Raw genomic sequence first — 23,508 nt, 5'->3', positions numbered from 1 at the left:
GGTGCAGTCGGCGCAGTTCCTCGGTTTTTTTTTTTCGGGGTGATTCTTTCCCTTTACGGTACGATGCAGTTCGTCGTCGTCGTCGTTGTCGTGGTTGTTGTTGTTGATGTATGATTATTTTTACTAGAAACTCGCGTCCGCGACGGCTCAGTGGAGGTGTCTCTGGTCCTACCGCTTTCCGCCGAGAGTACACGGTGGGAGGCATTTCCCGAGTGGTTCCCCCGGACCGGGGAGAAGTCAGAGAAAGATCGATAGAAAGGGAAGTCAAGAGATGGGGCAGAACGCGGAGGCGGAAGGCAATGGGATGGTTCCGCGTCATTCGTTGGCGTTTCGCGGGGTTTAGTCTCGCGTTGGACGTCCACCGGTTCGGTTCCACCTTGTTCGTTCCCGCCGGAGCACGGAAGCCGGCAATTTCGTGTCGATCGTGTATGACCTTAGGTGATCTTTGGTGTGAGAGTTTAAAGTGCTGCCCTTATGTTTAACGATAGTGTAACGTAGTGATGTTTAACCATTTGTTCTGAAGTTCTGTATGAAAAAAACCTGTACATCCAGGAAACAACCTAACTGCGCTTATGACAGCCAACAACACCTCCACGGCCGATTACTATTTTCCCTACTTCCTGTTGGGAAAACACTTGCCCAAAGTGTGCGCCCCGCGCTGAACCAAAACCAACCAAATCAAGGCAAACACACCGTTGCCTTTCCCTCGGGTGTGATCTTTGGTGGTGGATTATGGTCCATTTTTGGTCCTCTGCCTGTCGGATTTGGCCTATAAATAGTGAAGCTGTGCGTCGTGTGTGGACTGTTTGTTACCGTTTCGAAATGGGAATGATCTTTGTTTTTCACGGAATATTTTGACACAACCCAGCTCTCCCGATGTCATGCTGTGCATCTTCTAAGAAAGTGGTTTCTGTCCCCATCAAAGACACCTTGACGAATGGATGTGTCATTGTTTATAGCTGATTGTTTAGCAGAATATATATTTGTAGATAAATATAAAAAAAGAAGTTTATCTGGTTCAGCTATACATGTTGAGAACTTTTTTTGTTTTTATAAAAAAATATTTGTTTGGAACTTTTAAAGAAGCATAAATAAGATCATTGGAAATAAATTTATAAAGTCTTAATAATTATTTAAAAACTTTTTTGTAGAACATTACTACATCCTTACTTCATACAAATTCCTACGGATATATTCCTTGAACTTTCTTCGTCGCTTGGGCCTCAGGAAACCGCTTGGACGCGCAAATGTTTAATCAATCAAAACCATAGCCACGGCGGTGGTACGGCGTCTTCCTTCGGGCGGCCGTTTGGTGCGGGAGTCTTGGAAACGCACCAAGTGAACGTACAACCGTGAAAAACAATCCTCCGAGCACGCCGAGCAATCATTTGCGGTGGCGTTGTGGCTTACAATCCGCTCGGGATGGAGCTCCTTGCAGACAGCAGGGAGAGAGAAGGCAATGAAAATGCCTTGTTGTGGCGCCATTCCGGTGAGAAGGTTGGTTTGTTATCCTAATGGTCATAGGCCCGCCCTTCCGAAGAAGGCCATCAGATTCGGTCGGAGAAGTTCTTTACGGTACGCAAATTGTACCGGTCGTCAAGGAAAACGCAAGTAAACTTGTTTGTTCCGGCCTTCGAAGTGGGTGTCGGCTTGGCTGTATATTGCAGTTCCAGGCCTGAAAATATACCTAGGATTTTTCTACATATTTTTATTAACACAATATGATTTATGAAAATGTAATTTATTTGAATATAATTCAAAATTTATGAAAATTCAATTACGTTGTGTATTGAGACATTGAAAGAGTTTTATAAATATTATCGCCCTTGGTATCATGAGTGTCAAAAAGATAGAAACAAAACATCATAGAAAACACTTACCCTACATAGGGTACAAATTCAAAATTCTCCTACTACAAAACAAGACAAACTTTGAAACCAATAAAACGACGGGAAGTTGGGCAAAGTTATGTTATCGCACCAAAACACCAAACAGTACGGAACAACCATGGTGATGATCCACTTTTCACTAATGGCATTACAACCAGTTATTTCTGACGCATTAGAACTGTTCCGGTGAAAAAAGGGTGAGAATAGAGAGCCCCAGAGCATATTTACTTCCACCTTTTGGATCCATAGATTTTGGATTATTTTGTTGTACAATTTATTAAAGTGATGTCGTTGTTGGAAAGTTGAATGTTAGGGAGCATAAAATCACAAAAAAGATTCTTTCCTGAAATGCGTTTTAGATTTAATTATATTATGCAAACATTATTACCAGCAGAAACCTTATTTTATTCGGAAAACGTTTAATCTCCTTAACATTTTTTAAAACATTTAAAATGCATTTTAATCAATATAAAACAAAAAATGTACAAAACTAAAACGTAAGTGTATTTTGCTTTGCTTCGCAACTTAAATCGGTTTTGGAGCCAGATTTTTCGTTTGTTTGAATTTTCCGTTTCCGGAAACGCTCGTTAAAGGGCCTTTCCAACCAAAACAAAATACAACTGTGTACACTCCCAAATTTGGCGCCCTTCTTCATTCAGTAATACTATTTTGTTTTGATTGTTTTGATCACGCGCCAGGCACAATGGCAAGTGCAACAATTTGCTTCTTCCCCTCGACAAATGGCGTTGTGTGGCATTGACAATTGTCCAATATATTATTTTTAATCGAGGGGACTACTACAGGTCTTCTCTTGCGTTGAATATGCATCGGACTCGAATAGCGCACGTTTCTTTCATGTTCCATTCCGATTCCAAAACATTCTTCCATTTTTCTAAACCCACAGTTTTCTGTCATCGTTTATGTTTTTTTTAATGTGGTTCGAAAAACTGCTACAATTTTCCACTCCACTGTTGCAATAGTGTTGATTGAAACGGTTTGAAAAAATAGATGAAAATTAAACTAGCCCAATGACCCTGACAGCGGAACCAGTTCGCCGACGGTTTTGACAACCCTTGCCAGGAAAAATAACACTGTGGAAGGCCGGGCGTTGCTTTAAGGCCGTGAAGTGGTGCCACAGTGATCCAGTGATGGAAGTGAATGACCTATGATGAGCGGGAATGTGGGTGAAAAGTGTAACGTTACAATGTGAATGCCAAATGGGAAAATTTAAAGGTAGAGGCAAAATAGTGAGCAGTTCACTTGAAGAGTTCTGTTTCATAGTGTAAAATAATATGTGTGTATAATAACTTCTCTCGAAGTAAAGAAGTATTGTCTCGCCCGCGTGATTAAACGGATAACTGTGTCTTTAAACAAATCACATCATGAAACCAAATGGTAGTGAAGGAAAATCGTCCAATGGATCTGTGTACCATTTGTTACAGGTAAATTTCAAGCATTTTTGACTTATGTTGTACGTAACAGGTTTTTTGATTAATTAGTTTTTGTAGTATACCATTAACATTATTTGAAAACCACAGCAAAAATGATTGTATATTGGATTTATCACGAACAACGATAAAAGCGTGCATTTAATCGAGATTGTGAGATTTTTTTTAACGTTTAAAATGAACCTCAGTTTTTTACAATTAACACAGATTAGAAGCTCTAATTGTCGTTTCCAATTCATATTTTAATTGCCTTCTAAAAGCAGTCTCTTTTCTCTAATTAAGTGACAATTATCATAATTTGCCTCAATCAGTCTTTAAGTCGTTAAAAGAATAACGTAGATTTTATCTGATCATGGTCACTGAACCGAATAGCTAGGCAGATGTTCGTATTTTGCATTGCTTAGCGGAGAGCCTCACCCTATGCAATGCAGAGAAGATCACTAGATCTAGCTGGAAAGATAAACGAATAGCAGAAGCACCGATTTTGCGTATGTTCGTCGTGTGGCGAGTCGAGCAGAACTTATCGTGATCGTCAATTAAGATCCACTCATGGCGGACTGGATGGTCGAGCTAGACTTCCGGCCACACCCCGGTTGTCACGATCCACTCCATGACCTGGTGGTGTACCGCGATCGAACGATATTGAGTTATTGATGTAGCACTCGAACCAAAAGTAAACTACTTCGTACGATCCGCGAAGTGCAGAAGTAACTTAATCTTCTTTGCTTCTGTTGCCCTCCTGCATCGCTTTAACGCCATGTGGTTTCACTTAAGCCATGGAAAGTGTCTCGACAGAGCGACTCCGACGCATCCGAAAGGGATTTTCTAACCAAGCGACTACGGCAGGAGATTAATTACACAACCAGGAGAGATCTTTTCCAAGCTTCTTTTCTTATGGTTTCTTTGTGCACCTTATTTACGTCGTCATTGATTCAATTGTATCATGCGTGAATATGTATTGAACACATCATAAATGTGTTGAATAGTTTCTATTTATGATTATTTTTCCGGTTGCGTACTTAATTTATTTTTCACATAAAATGTTTGAAATTGATCATAGAGTATTAGAAGTAAAGTATGTGATGTGCTTATCTGTTTTAAATTCCTAATTAAAAGTTCGCTAAATTTTAATTCTGAATTATCTCTGTTGTCCAATAAAAAATACGAGTACGTTCTCGAATCCCAAATATGATGTTCATACAACATACAAAATATATTTCAGATGAATATCATCAACGGCATTAAAATGATGTAGCAAAAATAGATACATATAAAAATAGATAACGACGATTTTTTCTGGATAGTACTACCATTTCATTCCGTCCACTTAGTTTTCTAAGTGAAAATTTGTATAAGGCATTTTTACAAATTTGTTCTTTTTTATTCGTTGAAAACTGATTAAACCCGAACTAATTGAAAAAGCAATAAACAAATAAAACTTACTTCAGGTGTGAGGTCAAAACAAATGTTTGTAGTAACAAACAATTTACAAACTTTACCGTTAAATGTAAATAAATTCACAAAGAATTCTTATACCTGGAAATTTGTGGTTAAAAGTTCGTTTAAAGGCTTAATCTGAATTACAGTCAAATAGGGAATTTAAACAGACATTTACTCCTAATTTTTCTTATTGGTTTAGGTCAGGCCCCGTTGAGAGATTCTTTGTTGGATTCAGTTAATGTTAATGCAATGCTTTTTCACACGCTAATGTAAGCCAGATGTTTTAAAACGAATTATGCTTTGCTTTGCCTCTCCTGTAGAACCCCGCGCCGATATGCATGTTCTACTTTGCCCATCCCTTCGGCATCGCATCACCGGCCAGCGGCGCAAAGTTGGCCCAAATTCGGGAGCGTGCCACGAAAGGCGTCGACGAACCCACCCCGAACGGTCCGACAACTGTGGACTCGAACCATCATCCTCAAACCAACGCGACCGATGGTCCCAAGACGCACAAGCAACGCAAATCGAAAGCTGGCACCAGAAAGGAACCACATCCGCCCAAGGCGCACCGAAAGGTCAACGGGTTTCCCACTGAAAAGGCGCGAGTGGATTCGAAGCCGACGACGGAAGATGCGGAGCAGCGGCAGAAAAAATCGAAGAAACACCGAACGCACCAGCGGCGGATTAGCAATTTCGAAAAGTTTCTTCTGGAAATGCAGCACTGCCACCGGTGCGTCCCGCCGGACGGTTCGTTCAAGATACGGCGCATCGACCGGGAGGATCGCATCACACCGCTCGTACCCTGGCCGAGCATCATCTGGAACCGGGAGTTTCTCATACCGACGCTACTGCAAGCGCTGGCCCAACAGCACGGTAAGCACATGGCGAGCATTGGTTTGCCAATTCACACCCTTCCACTCCTCCTCGGCAAACCGACCGCCCTTTTCCACCGGTGGCCGTGACGAAAATTGAATTGGAATTGAATAATGAGTTCCAATTTCCACAAAACTCACCCCCTCGGGGTTTCGGGCCGGATAAACAAAACGAACGTTTTTCCTGTTTCTTTTTCCTCGACTGTTAAAATTTCCCCACCCGACCCGGTGAATCATCTCACGGACGGCCGGGGGTCTCATTTTGGCTAGACAGTTCCATGGGCATGGGCTAAGAACGGTTGGCCAAGGTGACGAGGAAGAAAAATGCTGAAAAACACCGGGCGGCTCCTTCGGAAAAACTGTAAACAAACAGCTGATGGGAAAACGCGCGTGTTGATGGATGCGAGTGTTTGTTGCTGAACTTTCGGGTTTTACCGATGGTATCTGCCGAAGATTGTGCGCCTGCGTAAACAGTGCATGGGGAGGGGGCATTCACATTCCAATATGGCACTCAACATGATAACAAGGGGAGCATCTACTATTTGATGTTTGGAACAGAATACAGTTTTACTAAATATTCCTTCAGTAAATAAAGTTTTAAACATTTTTGCATGGTTCGGGATTGTTTTTGGCATTTAAAATATACTTCATTCGATGTTCAATTAACCGAAAACCAAATTACACGCGCATTATAAACACAATAGATTTTTCTTTTCTTATGGCTTTTGGCCCAAAAGAACATTTTCGAAACACCAGATATTGAAACAGCGTTCGTCCATTCCATAATTTCATTTATGATTAGGAATGTTAGAAAAGTATGTTTTTTACAAAACAAATAATGCTTTTGAAATGATAACGTTCTGATAGATTTGCTTAAAAGACATTCAAGGTTACACTACATCGATGTACAAATGAACTTTAATTTGGTACATTAAATAATTAAAACACAAAGGTGCCATATATGCTTTTATTTGTTTAATAACCCTTTGTAGTTCCATATTTAAAATTTCCATTTTCTCCAAAATGCATTAGCTATGATATCATAGCATTTGAATCATATGAGGCAAATTTGTTTCTTTTCATTTTTAAATACTTGTTGTGTAAAAAACGTAAACGTAGCAGTAAGTAAAAAGAAAAGTGAATAACACAATTCTTGCAAAGTGTTTCAATGCCCTTTTTTTTTTTGTATGGATATTTAAGTACTCTATCTGTTTGTTGTTTGCATTGAAAATATGGTTTTTAAGCTTAGATGGTTTCACTCCAATTTCACTGCTTTGTATCCTTAAAGCTTCTAATGTGCGATCATCTTTAATTATAACTTTGTACATGACTGATGTCTATAGTCCGTATTAGTCAAAAATGGCTCATGTATGTTTGTTAGCACTTTTTCTGGTTGAATCGAGTAGGAAATAAGTTAATAAAATTTTATTTCTAAACACGTCGAACCCTTTCTACCCCTCCCGTACGAAGGAATGGCACCAACAGCTGAGTGTTCGAGCTTGCACGAATGACGAAACGGTCACTCGCCGGGAGGCCTCTTCATCGTAGACCGGCATAATGGAGACGCCTCAGTTCACTTGCGGCACCCGACGGAGTGTGTCGTCCGCGAGTCGGAGTCGAAGCCGGGGTTAGCCTATGCCTTCGATACCGATACGGTGCCGGATTGCACAGCCGGTTACACGTGGGGGGGCCACCATGAACTTGGTCGTGCGTAGATAAACAAGAAAACAGCTCCGGTAGGTTGTTTTTGTGCAATTGTGACTGCATCAAAAGTGGCGATAAAAATCACTCGAATCGTGTAATCTCGTGTTTGTCCCGCGTCGAAAGGGTCGCTGATGAGCGAGTCTCTTTTGTTCTTTGTGATATCTGTCTCCGTGTCATCACTGTGTTGTGCACCGCAATAGAAGGTAGTGTTTGTGTGTGTGTTGAAGTCATTCGTCCACCAGTGGTCAGTGACGGTGACCTCGCGAGGTCATTCCGGATCGCGACAGGTCGGTGCAGTTACGTCGCGACGCGTGGGCAACCAGTTGAAAGCGATGGTTCGTGCACTTTGGCGTGTTGCAGTTTTACTTCGATCGTTTTTCTAAGATGCAATCGAGTGTTTGGACGATGGCTGGCGTGATGTTTTAAGCTTTTGTACACCTTATCCGACATCCGGCATGCGGCACGATCAGACCGAACGTGTAGCGAACACGGCTCGGCAGGCGTCGGTGAAACTGTGAAACGTGTTGCACACTAGATGTTTATCTGTGACATAATTTTGTACAGCAATACTCAGCGAAACGAGGCGTGATCGGGAGCACATTAGAGTACTATTCCGTTGGTTTTCATCGTGAGATTTGAACACGTGATACACGTGTCCCCCACCAACAGGCCCGGGTCTTAAGAAGCCTTCCCGACGCTGGAAGGACATTTCATTGAGCAATTGAAGCGCAAAAAGGGCCTCCCGGAGCAGCAATGGCTGCTAATAATAGTGCTCGGTGCTTGTGTTAAGGTAGGTCCTCACAGGCCAATTTCCACCCATTGCAGGGTCGTTCACCTGGGCATGGAGGAACAAGGGGCAGCTAGTTTTCTTTATCCACTACGGAAACACGACGTCTGCAATGGAAGGTATTCCGGGCTTTCCGTTGAGCCAACCTCTGGGTGGGAAATTATCCTTCATTTGGCATTTGCCTGTGTGTTCTGCGGACTCGTACTCTTGCTTGGTGGGAATTTGCTGGCCGGCTTAAAGCTATGTGAACAGTTCTTATTCCAAGAAATTACATCCAAACAAATCACTCCGCCAAGTACACTTCCGATTTACTACCATATTGACGGTCCGGAACAGCGCGAGCGGAAAATTATGCACTGTTTATTTTAATGCTTTACACTGGATGAAAGCTTAGGATAGCTAGGATTTTCTTTCGTTTACATCTACTTGTTGCTTGCCGAACTTGAATATGGGAAACCTAACGCTCTTCTAGGATCTAGAAGTTTGTATTAGGATAATGATACATTTTACGTACTACCTAACATATCTTATTTACGACAATGTTTCAAAAGTATTCCAGAAACATATTCTAACAACGTCTCAATATCTTCTCATGGAACAATGAAATATGATAGCTAAAGAAAGTAAAGGTAAATGTAATAATATCCTTTGATAAATAAGCATTGTTAACAGAGAGTTTCACAGTTAGATGCATTATTATCTGATCCAATCTATTAATGAATGAATCTTTTATTCATTTTTGATCGTAGCTTATTCTTGATCGGAGCAGATAGGCTCAAGTTAATTTGTACCCCTTATCTTTTGTTATTCATTGAGAACTTTTACCACTAAGCCAAATTAAATTGATCTACCAAAACTGTAGCACACGATGTAATCCATTACACAAAATGAATTACTGCAAGGTTGATAATATTTTTATAGAAACATCACAAGTTAATGGGATGTACAAAGTACGACATGCACGTTTGGGTGGTAGAAACTTTCTTCCTTTTCATGTTTTATATCTCTTCTTCGATTTCGATTATCGGCCATGTCCTAGCTGAAACCGGAAAGAAAGAACAATACGAAAACTTTCCCCATGGTTGTTGCATGTTTCTTTGGACGCTCCTGTAATTGAGCGCTATAGGTTCGTTTCAGTGAACAATGTGGAAACTCCAGACCCACGGCACATCCTTAATTCGAGTGAGGGTGCACGAAACGAGGTCACAGACCCCTCCCCCGGGTGGGTGGTATACCTATCTTCCCGTGAAGATAACCTGCCGAGCAACCAACACAACAGCTGGCTCGGTTCCCTATGGTCGTTTAATAATTTATCGTCTCAAAGTTTGCTGAATTCAATTCGCTAGACTAGACGAAAAAAACGTGGCCGAGCATTAGCAATGCATGCATTAAGTTGCCTTTAATGGCAGACATGAAGACAACTTTTAAGCAAAACTTCATTACACGTACCATCAGCGTGGCGGCGATGTGATGTGATGAGGTACGATTCCGAACGGTGGAAGAGCTGCAACCCGGAAGTTTAACTACATTTGGACGGGCCCTTTACGGATCCCTATGAGGAAACTGACGGGGATCCGAGGGTCAACGTAAGTAGATGATTTCCAACAAGAGTTTGCTAATGTTTTTTCTTCTCCTTTTGGTGTTTGAAGTTCGTTGTGAAGTATTTCATCCACTCGGGCGACTTCTCAAGTGGGTCCGTGCCCGAACGTGCCGGGTGGAAAACAATAAAATGAAGCGCCATCCAACAAGTGTCCGTGATGAAAAGAACTGATGAAAAAGTTGTCTCTTATTCAGGGGATTCTTCTAATGGGGCCCTAAGGGTGGTGGGAACACTTCTTGTAAAACACACTTATGTCACTTTCCAACTTTTTGTTGTTGGTAAAATTGTTGACAACACTATGGATTTAATAAAATTACATTTGTTCTCTTGTTTCAATTACGTTGATCGCAACTATACCTAAGCATGCTTTTAATATATATATATAGTCTATAATTTTTATAGAACTCAAGAAAAAGTTTGATGTACATATGAAATTGTGGAGTAAACATTTACAAAACTTTTTTCTATAAAAAAAAATGTGTAATGCGATGTAGAAATCAATGTTGCAAGAATGCATTGTTTAGATCAATGGTATCCAATTAAGCCCACATAACTTAACAAAACAAAAAAGAAAGAAATATTACAGATCAAGAAAATTCTTATGGTTGATTGTAACCTACATTTTCTTCATTTTAGTTAAAATCGAAATATTGCAATATTTTTCGCAGTGCTGCTAGTATACAAAGAGTATATAAAATACTGATTAAATCATTATATCTTATCTAGTACTTGAATGTGCATTTATATCGGACATTAGGCAAATGGAAGAAATTTAATTTTCTTTAAATTCTATCTAGTAGCAACATTACTGTTAAGGAGCATCTATGCTTCTTTTTTTTTTAACCACAAAATACTCTTTAGGGTATTTTATTTACACTTTTTATATGCCAAGGAATTTGGAAACTCATTAAAATTTCGTTGACTTTCTAGTACCCAGCGGTAGAAAACCGGAGAAAGAAAGCAGCTTCGTATTTAATGTCACAGACACCCATAAACTGTCAACGTGTTGATGGTGCAGATATATTTATGACACCGGTCCCGTTTGTGACCGCGAGGAATTTTCTGCCGCCGGTTCCGCTTACGGAATTCCCCAAATCTTCGCCAATGCTGTGCTCCTACGCTACTACCGGAATGCGAGTGAGTCATCGATCTCTTGAAACGGGCCAACAAAGAGCATGATGTTCGGGAAATGTGCGAGTCAGTTTCCAAAACTGAATGACATTTATGCTCTTCGGTCGTGCAGACTCCGGATGGTGTTTGGTTTCGTTCGTTAGAATTTTCGAGCATTTTTCCAGGAAAGCTGTGGCCCCTCTGAATTATGGTAGAATCATGATCTTTGTACGATAAAAATATGCTCATTAGTGCACCACTTTGAACAACGATAAGCGTACCCAAATCGGTTCCGAATTGAAAGACTCTTGTGATGTTGTGACGGAAATCGACCCGCGGACAAGGCAATCGAACAAAAATACAAATGCGGAACGGCACAGAAGAGCACCCAAACAGACAATATCCAACAGACAGATCGATGGAAAAGGCGTAGCAGAGCCAGGCAGACGTCAAGCAAGCCAGCAATCGAGGCTGCCAGATCGAGCAAACGAAGGCAACTATTTTTGGTCCATTTTTGGGTCCACTGTTGGTGGCTGGAAGAGGGAATGGAGAGGTGGGACTCCTAAGCCGCTAGGGGAACGCTGGAGAATATGTCGCGTTTCCACTGGAAGAAACATCGCATTGTTGTCGTGCTGCACGAGACGACACAAAAGGACACTTTCATCATTACAGTGTTCATGTTCATGCCATTAAAAAAGTGTCCCGGTATGGTTGCCCGGGCTGCGTCATCGGTCATAAATATTTTCTTCAACACAATCTTCATTTGCCAGCGATCGTCGGTCGTTCCAAGAATAGAAAGGGAATACACTTATGCGAGAGCCCTCCAAAAACGCAACCATATGCGCTGAACGTGGCTAAGCGTTTGCATTTACAGAATAAATATGGTCCCTAGCCAAGCCGAGAGCGGAAATGATCTAGTCTAAACAAATACGGCCCATGTGTGGATTATCTCCTCTCAAATTGAATTGATACGTGGATTGCTTTTATTAAGACATTCAAACCCTAACACACTGAACACAAATTTATAGGGGTTCTTGTCGATTTCTCCGATGTTTGAATTTTCCCGAAATCTTATGTTTTAATAACTTTGTTTAGAAATAAAATGGCATTGGTTTTATCGTCAAATTTGATCGATTGGAAATCCATAGAAATTTATAAAAGAAAACTAATAGCCGGTCCATTATGACCTGATTGGATTGTAATTGAATTGGAATGACTTGAAGAAGGCATTTGGTAGATTGGGATTTTAATTTGGTCACAATGGACACTTATTATCGTATTTTCGCATGTATAAGATGCACAACCCGTTCCAAATTGCTTATTTTATAAACAGGTGTTGCATTTTGTAGACGAGTGTAGAAGTGTGACTTTTAAATAGTACACTAAATTGCGCTACACATATATTTGTAGAATTGTAGTACTGTAAAGAGGGATCACTTCTTGTGAGAACACTCTTCAGAGTCAAACTCTTTTATTTGGATGGACAATAACCGAATTATGGAAATTGTCATCATGTTTTCTTACGATTCAAACAAAAATAAAATAAAACTTATTTTTAAACCATGTTGAGCTACCTTGTTCCGGGGAATGCCACTCGCAGGAGCATCTTATACGGAAGAAAATGCGATATTGAAAAATCAGTCCGAGAGTCACCACAAATAGCGATTGTTCAATTTTGGAATTTAATATATTTATTGCGGTGAATCAACACTACATTAATTAACATTTTTGACTCATTACCCGCTGAAACATTCCCTTCAGTTTAGTTTTACTTTTTAACTAGTTTACAATTTACATCAGTTTATATTTATAATTTTACAGTTCAATTACAACGAGGATATTTTTTTCTTGTTTTGAAGAAAAGAAAGAAAACAAACTCCTTTAAAGTATTTGCAACTCTTTTATACCCCATTAGTACTGAACAAACGGAAACAAAATGATAAGTTTCAAAGCTGGAATTGCTACATTAAAATAACAGTAAGACTAATTTCCGTGCATAACAGACCCCCTTTTTTCAAGAGTAACAAACTTGGACAAAAAAAGCGGTGCTATCACATAAAAGACGGTGATTTATTTTTGAATAATTTGAAATATGAGGTACATTGTCTTTTATGTTTTGAAATACTATATTTTATGCACCTAGCGGCACAAGAACACACTACAGGAAATGCAAATTGTATACCACGCTTTACCGGATAAGCTTGAAAGAAATACAAGTGGGACGTTCTTTATCAGCCCGGGACCCATCACAGCGGCATTGAATGACAAGTTTTCACCGGAATCCTGCTGCTTCGCGTCCTACTTTCCATTGGGCGTGGATGTAGTGAATAATTTTATTTTGTCCTTTTTCCTTAACAAACAGCTTACTACATTTTTACCTCCATTTTGTGCTTCATCTGTTCGCTTATCCAGGGCCTCTACTATGGCGTTACAATGTTCTCCACGGAAATGGTTTGAAGTATCGCGAGCTGAAAAGCGTCCTTTCAGCCACCGTTATCGTGCACCGGGTGCATACGGTTTATTTTTATGGCACCCTGGAAAGGTTTTTTTCACCCCGTTTTTGAATCCATGCATCCGGAGAGATTCCTGCAATCGATTGAATGGACGTGGTGCGCTGGCTGTTTGCGAAAGGTCAAGGTCGGGTGCCACCCACGCCCGGCGATATGGAAGAAAGAAGAACGCCGGAACGCCGCATATGGGACACATTCGCATTTGCGAACAGGACATGGTTGCCACGTAGAGGGTGGAAAATCTGATTGACGGAGAAAGTACCGATATTAAAGAATGATGATGTGGGGCGCGTCGTTGGAAAGCTAATGTAATGGGGTTCGCGGGTAGGTTGGAAGCCACATGGGGTGGATGTAATTTTTTGCATTGTTTATTGGGGCGGAGAATGTGCCTTAATTGACTTGCGATCCACTAATCGACCGGAAGCGAACGTATGCGAGGCGAAGAGGCCTGTAAGTGCCAAAGTAATTTGTATTTATAGCTTTAACACAACACGGGCAGCAGAAGGGTAAATTGTCGGTTGTATTAGTAGTCTACAAGGAAATTGCTAATAATAATAACGCCATTTTATTTTTAATATCTAGTTCTATTCAGAAAACAGTTAAAAAAAATAATATAAGAATCAAAATGAGTAACATGCACATCTGTAATACAATTCTGCGCTGAGATGCGATGCAAGCATTCAACGGGAAAATAACATCGGTTGAAGTAAATTCTCGACTAAATAATTACAAGTGGCGTCTTGGGCGCTCATGTTAATTTCCAACGATTAAAAACCCCTCCGCTGTTTTGCAAATATTAACAAATTTATATTCATGAAGCATATTTTTCAACTTATTATTTTTTTACCAACTGCGCTGAATATAAACAACGCCAACAAGGTAACGATACGGGTCAAAGCACTGCAAGTCGGTTCGGTAAAAAGTGTGAAACGAGAGCACCAAAAGCCAATTTTAAGACGCCGCGCGCGACGCTGAACGCCCGCGTTCACTAATTATGTCAACAAATTTGTCCGTCTCGAAGTGATAAGATAAATCGTGCCGGACGAAATGAGAAGCAAAAAAAAAACGCTAAGAAAAAAGCCGGCCACCGGCATTGCAATCTATCATCGTCCCGAAGGAAGCGCAACAAAATGGATAATGGCTGTAAAAATATGCTACCTCGTTTGCAGCCGAGATCGATGGACGAAGTGGACTAGATAAACAGGGAACGCAGTGATCGAATGGCTTTTTATCGGCGGGACGTGACCTCCGCCATGGCGGTCGGAGTTAGCGATGGGTTTAATTTATTGATGGGAAAATTTTCTGCCACCACATAAATCACCAATGATATTTTCATCACTGCCAAGGAGATGCATGCAGATCAAACACGTCGTAGATAATTTGTTATAATCAAATGCAACCGAATACTTGTTGGCTTTTTTATTTGCTTTACCGAATAACTTGATGAGTTATTAAATATTTCGTTCGGAAATATTTCGATGAGTTATTAAATAATACTTGATGAGTTATTAAGTATAAACGTAGTTATTAAGTAAACGCATACAAAAAGTTGTATTCAAATCGGAAGAGATGAAGTAATGATGAGGACATTTTCCTTGGTAATAATAATGAAGAATACTGGAATGGACGGCTGTACGTGTTTCTGTGAGGAGTTTTTAAAGCATTTTTGCGACTTTTTGAAAATATTTACTTCCATTTGCTTACCACCACGTTTTTTATAAATATTAAAATACAGTCTGCGTGACGAATTTGTGCAGTTAATTCAAACAAATTATTTCTCTTGTTTTCGTAACAATATTCCGATAAATCCGACACTAATGCAAAGCTTATTATTTTAGTTTTCATTACCAAGGATTAGTCAACATTACTATGCCAGAAAAAAGAGAGCAATCAGTCAGTCGCCATAATATCACTACGCTCCGTGCATGCACCGGATATTGTTCGATCGGTAAATGTGAAGAAATCGTTAAACTTCGATACCGAGCCGATAAATACCGATAGATTATAACTGAACTTCATAAGCTGTTAATCAGATTGCTCGACTGGTTTACGTGTGAAACATCAAAACGAACCGGAATACAGTGCGCAAATTTTTTAATGATGCTTAAAGATATCCGATCGAAGTTATCGACCTGTCTCTAATGAGGTTTAACGACTAGTTTCGTAGCTTAAGGGTGCACTCAACTCGTTTCGGCTTGCAGTTTAAATTTAAAAAAACGTGAAAACTAATCGTTTGTACACTTGTATTGCTCCGTGATTTTGTGTGCCGTGAAAACTGAGGTTACGAAGAACTCTGAAACCACATGTTGAAGCCAAACAAGACCTTGGGAGTAAATATACCAAGGAAAACAAACTTCGTTGAAAAACGTGTTCATCTACAGATACTACAGCTGCTGCTAATCAAGTTCTTCTAGGAATATTATTTTTAAAACGTAAGCGTATGCTTCAGGGGTAAAGCATCGAATCATCATAAGCTAAGAATGGCCAATTGCTATAGATTTATGTCAGCTCAAGATCATATTTTCCTTTTACTGTTTTCATAATGTTTGTTACAAGAAGGGGCAGACACATATTTCGACATGTACTAAAATTCTGATGGGACAACGTAAATGGAGCAAAAAGGATTGTAATAAATTGGTACCAGTGCTTTCTTAGATTATCGAGGAAAACATATGTTTTTCTTTGCAACTACACCCTGCTCGGGTAGTAAGATTGTAAAACATTATAAAATTGAGCTCAGTGAAAAAACAAGGTATCAAAGCTGTAAATCAAACCTGCTTTCTCATGGCTCAAAATAGAGAATTAAAGTACCTACAGCTCCGGATGGGCTTGGTTTACATTCCCATCGCCCGGCTCAGGCTCGGAAGACTGATTAGGGCCCGTGTGAATATATGTAAATTGTTTAAACTTATCAAACCCATTTGGCACGCACGTGCGCTTTGTTCGTTCCCGTCCGTTCGCAGCCGGCTGGCTTCGAGTTTGGCCCGGCAGCCCAGGGCAACCGATTGCGGTCTAACGGCGAAACAGTTTGCACCTGGAGTACCGGTGCGCAGTCGGTCAAGTGGCGTGGGTTGACTAATTCCATCTCCAAACCACCGGCATCCAAACCGACCGTCCGACAGAAGGACTCCGAGCGGCACAGTGACCCTTTGGCCACTTGACAAATCGAGAGGGGGTCCATTGCAGAGTTTGCGCGCCGACCGCCGGCGTTCAGACGTTCTCCTGCGTCCTACTCTCCGATGAAACCGGTAAGAATCGCGCGTCTTATCGAAAAGTGTGGCAATTCGGGCTGCCCCCGAAAAGAAAACACGTACCACTCAGCGAGGGTTGGATCTCGTTCGGATCCGTTATGACCCCACCGTGGACAATTTGGGTCAATAGCCTTTAGTGCGCCCCTCCGCACCGTTCCGAGGGTGTCAAGTGTTTGCCGGTTTGGGCAACCAAAACTAGAACTCGCTAGAACACCCGCTAAGGAAATGCTGGCACAGAAGAATTACAACTCGGAAACAAACGAGTCACAACAGTACACATTAGGACTTGCTCCTTTCGGCATCAGTCCGATTCACGTGCCAGCTTGGTGTTGTGTTTTTTGGGGCCTTTCTTTCGTTCCTTCGCAGCTTTGCCTCCGTTAAAGACCGCGATTTGTTTAATCGGCGGGTAAAAATCTAGATCAAACGCAAGTTTAATTGCTGCCCCCGGTAAGTCCCCATCGAGCAGCGTCGGCCATCCTCCCCCGGTCACAACCTCATTCGATTTCGTTAACCCCTTGCGCATAATGAAGGCGGGCCGCTAAGTGTGACATCTTGGAAGGGTGATGCCTAGCATGATGGCGTTCTGGTGGAATAAATTGAAGCCGAAAATGTGATGGCTGCTCCATATTTTCGGTTCGTCCGGTTTCATTAAAACCTAGCAATGAATATCCCACGATGGCTCTATTGGCCGGTCAGCCTTTAGACGCCCCGATGTGGAATCACCTTAGAGCGCTAGGGATTGTCTAAAGCAGCTCGTAATGACAAACTTTGGGGTTCGTTTCCCTTTGTCCAGCCTCTTTTCCCTAAGGCAAGCATCTTTGAAGTAATAGAGTGTATGGCAGAGCTTTACAGACAAACTGTGTCATTTGCACCCCGCGGATCCTGTTGGCGATAGGATATTCGCGTGCTTTGCTGAATAAACTCCAATCAAGAACTTTATTCGAATGGGGCTAACAATAGGAGGTCGCATAAAGTAAGCCTGTTATTTGCGCCCACTTGGTCAAAGAGAACAATAAACTGTGTTTTTGATGATTGTTTAAAGAAACACAATTGGAAACATCTCAAACAGGGTCCACTTACAACTGTAAAAGAATTAACCCCCATCTCGATAAGACCGGGGGTTTCGTTCTAACCTCGTTCTAATCATGCTGTCACTTTGAGGTGGTGATGAAACTTTTCTCGAAGGAACAGTTGCCGTTGTTTGCCGCTACGACCACAGTTCGTCTCGGCGAAGGTAAAGTTTCCTGCCGCGAGGGCCAAAACTAAACATTTTCCTTACGCCAACGCAAATAACCTCCATCCGGGAGGTTCCCAAAGGCCGGCGAAATTTTCCGTTTTCCTCGGCGCAATCTTGGGCCCTGGTGTGCAAATATTGAACCAAGAGAATAGCTGGAAAGAATCTGTACAGACTCCACGGTGGAAGTTCTTCGTTCGGGCAGGGGGGATCAGTAAAACAATATGTCTGGGCAACCGGTTGACCTTTTTCGCCAGGCAAACTAGCCATCCTCGTTGGCAGTGGACGAAGTTTGCAGGAACAAGGTGGCACGAGCGGTACGAGAATGGAAGAATAAACAATCGCGGGCAGTGGATATTATTTCTAACATTCAAATCGATTCCAAAGTTCATCCGTTACGGGACTCCATCGGCACTCGTTGGGATTCCACACCGAAGCCTCGGCGTGTTATTTCAGAGCAATCAAATCGAAATAAAATAAAACTGAAAGAAATTCTATTTGACGAGTACGATATTGTTTTACTTGCTGCGGACCATGTGATCCGAGTAATTCAAACACAGTGTGACACGATGAACAAGAGAAAAAAAACCTTAGGAAGCTTCAAACATGTACATTGAACATGAAAAATGGAAATTGTGACAACCCACCACAGCATACCATCTTGAACTTGAGCGATGCAAAGTGTGTCAGACAGCGTGACATAATTGAATATTTGTTTGCGGATATCGTCCCACACTTACCGGCGACATTTTATCTCTCTATGATGGACGGTTCAAGTACTCCTACCTAAAGAAGGCCTCCACAGAAGCTTAAACCTTGTCCTTTGACTGAAAATGAGGTTGTCGTTAGTGAAATAAAGTGAAAAATTGATTTTTTTTCCCCAAGATTTCTGACCATTTTGCACAATCTCTGAAGAAAAGAGCGAAAGCGTAACATCACGAACCGAGGACCTTTATACACACACAATTTTTTATGACCTCCTGTTTGGAGGAAATGATTTAGAAAAAAGGGGGATTCCCTGCCAATCGTTAGCGAAATCGCCCCCAAGTTCCTAGGTGACAATATTTATTACCTTGCAGATGGCGATCGATTAATCAAAAGCCAAAATCGTTGATAATAAAATACAATCCTTTGGGGTTTACAGCCTAACAAACTCGTATTGATCTAATTGTTGCTGCGAATTCTGATATATATAGCTAAACTAAATATTTCTTTATAGAGTAGAACCAGAGCAAGAAACTTTCTCTTAACAGTGCAGAAAAAGGTTTTCATCTGCCAATCAGAATTTATAATATTTTAAAGAATTTTAACTAAATGGTATAATACAATATTTTTTTTTTATACGAATTTATATGTGAACTCATTGTGGAAAACATTCTTTAATTCAACATTTCCACGTTCCATTGTCCGCCGACTCTAATCTGATTAGAATTGAGAAGCTTCGCGACATCTTTCAAGATTTCTATGAGATTATGATAACGAGATTATTACTATGGTTTTCAAAAGGGATTGTTATAAATATTCAATCCAATCACGAAGTTATCAATCGATCGTCTCTTCATTCTTTAGTACGGAGCACCTGCCACCTGAACACGGTTGAACTTTTCTATGAGGGAATAAATTAAGATGAATGTCAGTGCGGCTTGCATTAAAGCCGGTACACGCCGGCCCTAATTGAATGGATCGATCACGTTGGAAAGGCACGCGGTTGTTGACATACAAACGGAATGCACCGTGCGACTGCTGGAAGCGCCATGCCATAATCCCGCCTTCGAGAGAAGGACAGATAGGAGTTTGCAAACACTATTGATTCCACTCAATGACTTCCTGGAATATTGTGTTCTACACCAACTGTTAAAGTTAATTGCATTTTTTCTAAAGACAGGAGAAATAAATAAGATCGAATAAACTGAAGATCTCGTTAAGTAAAGTAACTTTTTGGTACGGACTAATTTGGTAGAATTATATGCTTTACAACATACCATTCTAACACATTCAGTTCAATTATGGGTTTGTCGAATTATGATTTTTATCGAAAACTAACGAAAGGAATGTTTTTTCAAACAAATCTGAAAATAACAACTCATTCAACATTAAGCATTGAAATATCGACAAAAGAGGCATTAAAAGAACCCTCATTATATTTTAAGTTGTAATTCTTCACGAGATAAATGCATAATAGATTTCGCAGTAAAGATCTTTTCCTTTCTGTAAAGCTTCATAAATCTAAGCTGGATGTGTTTACCAAAATTGAAACCATAAAAATTATAACTAAGCAGAACTTTTTAAGATGTAAGATATAGTTTTGTACCCTTCATATAAAATAAAACTAAATATTTTTCCCCACTTTTCTATTGCAAAGCATAGTATCGATTTATCACCTACTGCGTAGCGTGGTCACGATTGACATCAGTTATCCATCTTTAATCCAGCTCACCTCAGCCTTGTGGCAACAAATGCTTTCAACGTACCGAGCATGCAAGTGCACTATCGTGCACTGCATAGTGTCTCGCTGTGCAGTTGAGTGCATGGTAAATTGAACCCAGCCAACCTGCACTTCCTCCATAAGATAATTAAACTCTAAACCATCGAAGCCAATTGTTGATCGTTTAAGGGGTCGTAAAGTCGATTTATCAGCATACTGCTCCACCAACCGTTTGTCGAAACGTGAACGATGTGCGGTTTTAGCAGTACATCTTCAATATCCGCCACTGTTCCGGCGTACCGGTATCGATCGTGGGGCCGATTGAACTTGGTTTATCTTCTTCAAGGTCACCGGAAGAGACACCTCGGTTCGGTGGTGGGGTTGAAGCTTCAACGCACCATTGTTTTCGTTACTCGTTTAACACTAGACACTATGCGTTCTAGCTGAACGATTAGAAAGGCAGCAAACAGTTCAACCATAAGGCAACGATGGGCTCTCTGAAGCGTCCGACTCCACAGTACCGTGTGTACAGTGTCTTTAGTTGGTCTTCAGGGGTTTAAAAAAAAAATATCAACTCAAAAATTACAATCAAGAGGACAGAGTTAGAACTTTTACAAAACTTGTCAACTATCCTCTTTTGTAAATGTGTTTTTTGTTTTTTCAGACATTTAGAATTTCTTATTGGTCTGTTTTATTCTGCTCTTTTTACATACTTAGTATTTGTTTTTTTGGCTGCTAAATAAATTTAAAAAAACACACACACACACACATTCCAACCATCTTTACCACTGTGAGGCATGAGGTGCGAAACGGTAGCTTTTCGACAGTTACTCTGCAACGCACGACTTGAGACCACTGTCAGGTCGCGGGGCGTTCAAAATGCATTATTTATTTACGGGGGTCTGCTTCACCTTTGCGTGATGAAATGCTGCTGCTCGTGTTTTTTCCCCGTATGTTTTCACTTTTCTCGTGCCAGAAGAAAACGGAAAATCAAACCCCGTAGCACACATTTTTTGAACTGAAGATTTATTTGGGTGAGCAATCCGCTAGCATCGTATTGCGTAGCGAAGCATGGAAAAAAAACAAATGGAACAAGTTTACTCAAAAACAACCTAATAAAAACATTATTTCTTGATTTCATCCCCCGGTGTTTGGTGTCGCTTCCATAACATCAAAAGGTTTGCACTACAAGAAGTCGGTCAGATGCTCAACACCGTAAACAGATTGGTTTTATACGATAGAGAAGGCACCGATGATGGATCACAAACATTAATCTGGCACACGGAAAGAACACAAAAGCTGCAAGTGAATAAAATGGTCATCGTAAATGGCTTGAAGTGGAATTTTAATTGCAATAAACCGTAAATTCGTTTCATTAAAGGACGGGTCAAAATTAAAAACAAAAAAATGGAAAATTTGATAACACCACATACAATGATACAATCCCATTGGGGAGCGCAATAAGCAAAATAAAAAGCAAATTATCATCCAATATCTACACACGGTTGTTTTATTCATTAATTAATCATTCACGTGCCAATCGGCACGTACGCACGTTCGATATTGAATGCCTGTGTGGTCATGATTGGCACGGATCGGAAACTCATTTTGTGGATCAACACTGTGAAACAAAATGGAGCTACTATGCAGCCTGTATAGATGCACAACAAATCAGCCGTTAATTAAACTACCGAATATTTACCTTCGCATATGTAATCTTTTTTGTTTCAGGACGAAAAATACCGGATATCGAGCAGATATTACGCACGGTACGATCCGCCTGGAACACACCGAAGTCCCAACGTTCACACTTGCAAAGGTGAGGTTTATGAACCCGTGCATATTGTTTGATAACGAAACCACTAGTAAACCTAACCTTAAATTCTAACATCCAAACACTGACCTACAAAGTTACAAGTAGAAGTTGCGAGTGAAAATCGTTAGAACAAGTGCCAACACAAACATCAAAGCTTCCGAATGGGTGGGCAAACGCAACTTCCGGGGTTTTATGCGTCAGCCCACTCCGACCGGAAGGGAAGTCTATGGTGAAGGACGGCACATCTTTTTCTTGCTTTCTTTTTTTCCACCGGTTTTATAAATGGTACTAATTAAATTATAATCCAACGCACTTTACCCATGGTGGACGCCGTCGAGAACCATTTTCAGTTGGCATTCCAGGACCGACCTCAAAAAAAGAGAAGCCACCGGATGAGGCACAACCAACCATATTTTCCGACCACATTTGCCAAAAACGCAAACGAACACGGTCCTATAGGGCTGCCGCTTCCTTTTGCCTCTCACCGTTAGGGAAAGAGGGTTAATGCGTGAATAAATAAATACCTCCGAAATGTAGGCTGAGAGCACGGCGGTAATCACCGACGATCTGAAATACCGCCGGAAAGCTTTTGGGAAGCTTCTTGGAAGCTACAATTTTCATTGCTCGAAATCCTGAGGTAAGAAACATCCGCTCACAGGACGAAACAGTCAGCTTTGCGGTGTTATTGTTCACGCTTAAATGAATTGGAAAATTTGACGGGAAAAATCTGTTTGAAGTTACTAAATAAACGATTCATGGAGGGTAATCTCCAAATCCTTATTTCATAATATTTTGTCAGATATAGGAACTGATCATACATAAAAAATAAAAGTCAAAATGGTTAGCGAGATCAAAAGTCAAATATGGATATATATATATATAGACCATACGTTACGCTCAGTGTAACTTATTCCAAAATTTAAAACTAAGCTCTCAACCCGAACCTTCGGGATACGTTTGAAGTGAATTTTTTACAATGCCGAGTGTGTCGGGACAAAAATCAATGGTCATCCGCTAAAATCTTCTAATTTTAACCACGACGGATGATTTTCATCCACGTAGGGATCGTGGACAGACAAAGCTACCCGGCTCAACCCTACGGTCCCGGTGGACCACTCGAGAAATTGGCTCATCAATGATGCACGGGTCCCGGACCGGACGACGGTGCTGGCGAATCAGTCGGCGAACCCGATTCTGCGATGGCAAGTCAGTTGTTTTTCTAGCTCCTCGTCATTTATTTCTATTATTCGACTCCGAAGGGAGGTGTGACTACGGGAAAAGAAAACCCCCTTTCCATCGTACGGAGACGAAAGTAGTCCGTACTACAACAATCTCTTGGGTAATCAAACAGAGTGAACAACTTATCGGAAGGATCGAAAGAGTTTTTTGCGCATCAAAAGTTAAGCGGTTTCTGTTTCAAAC

At 40.9% G+C, this 23,508-nt stretch overlaps 1 protein-coding gene across 1 annotated transcript in view; it reads left to right on the top strand.

Annotated features, from left to right (window-relative positions):
* Positions 1-3,271: 3,271 nt before the first annotated feature.
* LOC131260650 (uncharacterized) overlaps positions 3,272-23,508 on the top strand; it is a 49,722-nt gene continuing 29,485 nt past the window's right edge. Inside the window, exons 1-3 of the mRNA XM_058262433.1 lie at positions 3,272-3,331; positions 5,098-5,650; positions 22,002-22,089. Coding sequence (XP_058118416.1) covers positions 3,272-3,331; positions 5,098-5,650; positions 22,002-22,089 — 701 coding nt within the window. The remainder of the gene's footprint in view (positions 3,332-5,097; positions 5,651-22,001; positions 22,090-23,508) is intronic.

Source organism: Anopheles coustani, chromosome 3 (genome assembly GCF_943734705.1).
Source record: "Anopheles coustani chromosome 3, idAnoCousDA_361_x.2, whole genome shotgun sequence".
NCBI lineage: Eukaryota > Metazoa > Arthropoda > Insecta > Diptera > Culicidae > Anopheles > Anopheles coustani.
Note: the sequence above shows the minus strand (reverse complement) of the source record. Positions and strands in the feature narration are given on the sequence as shown.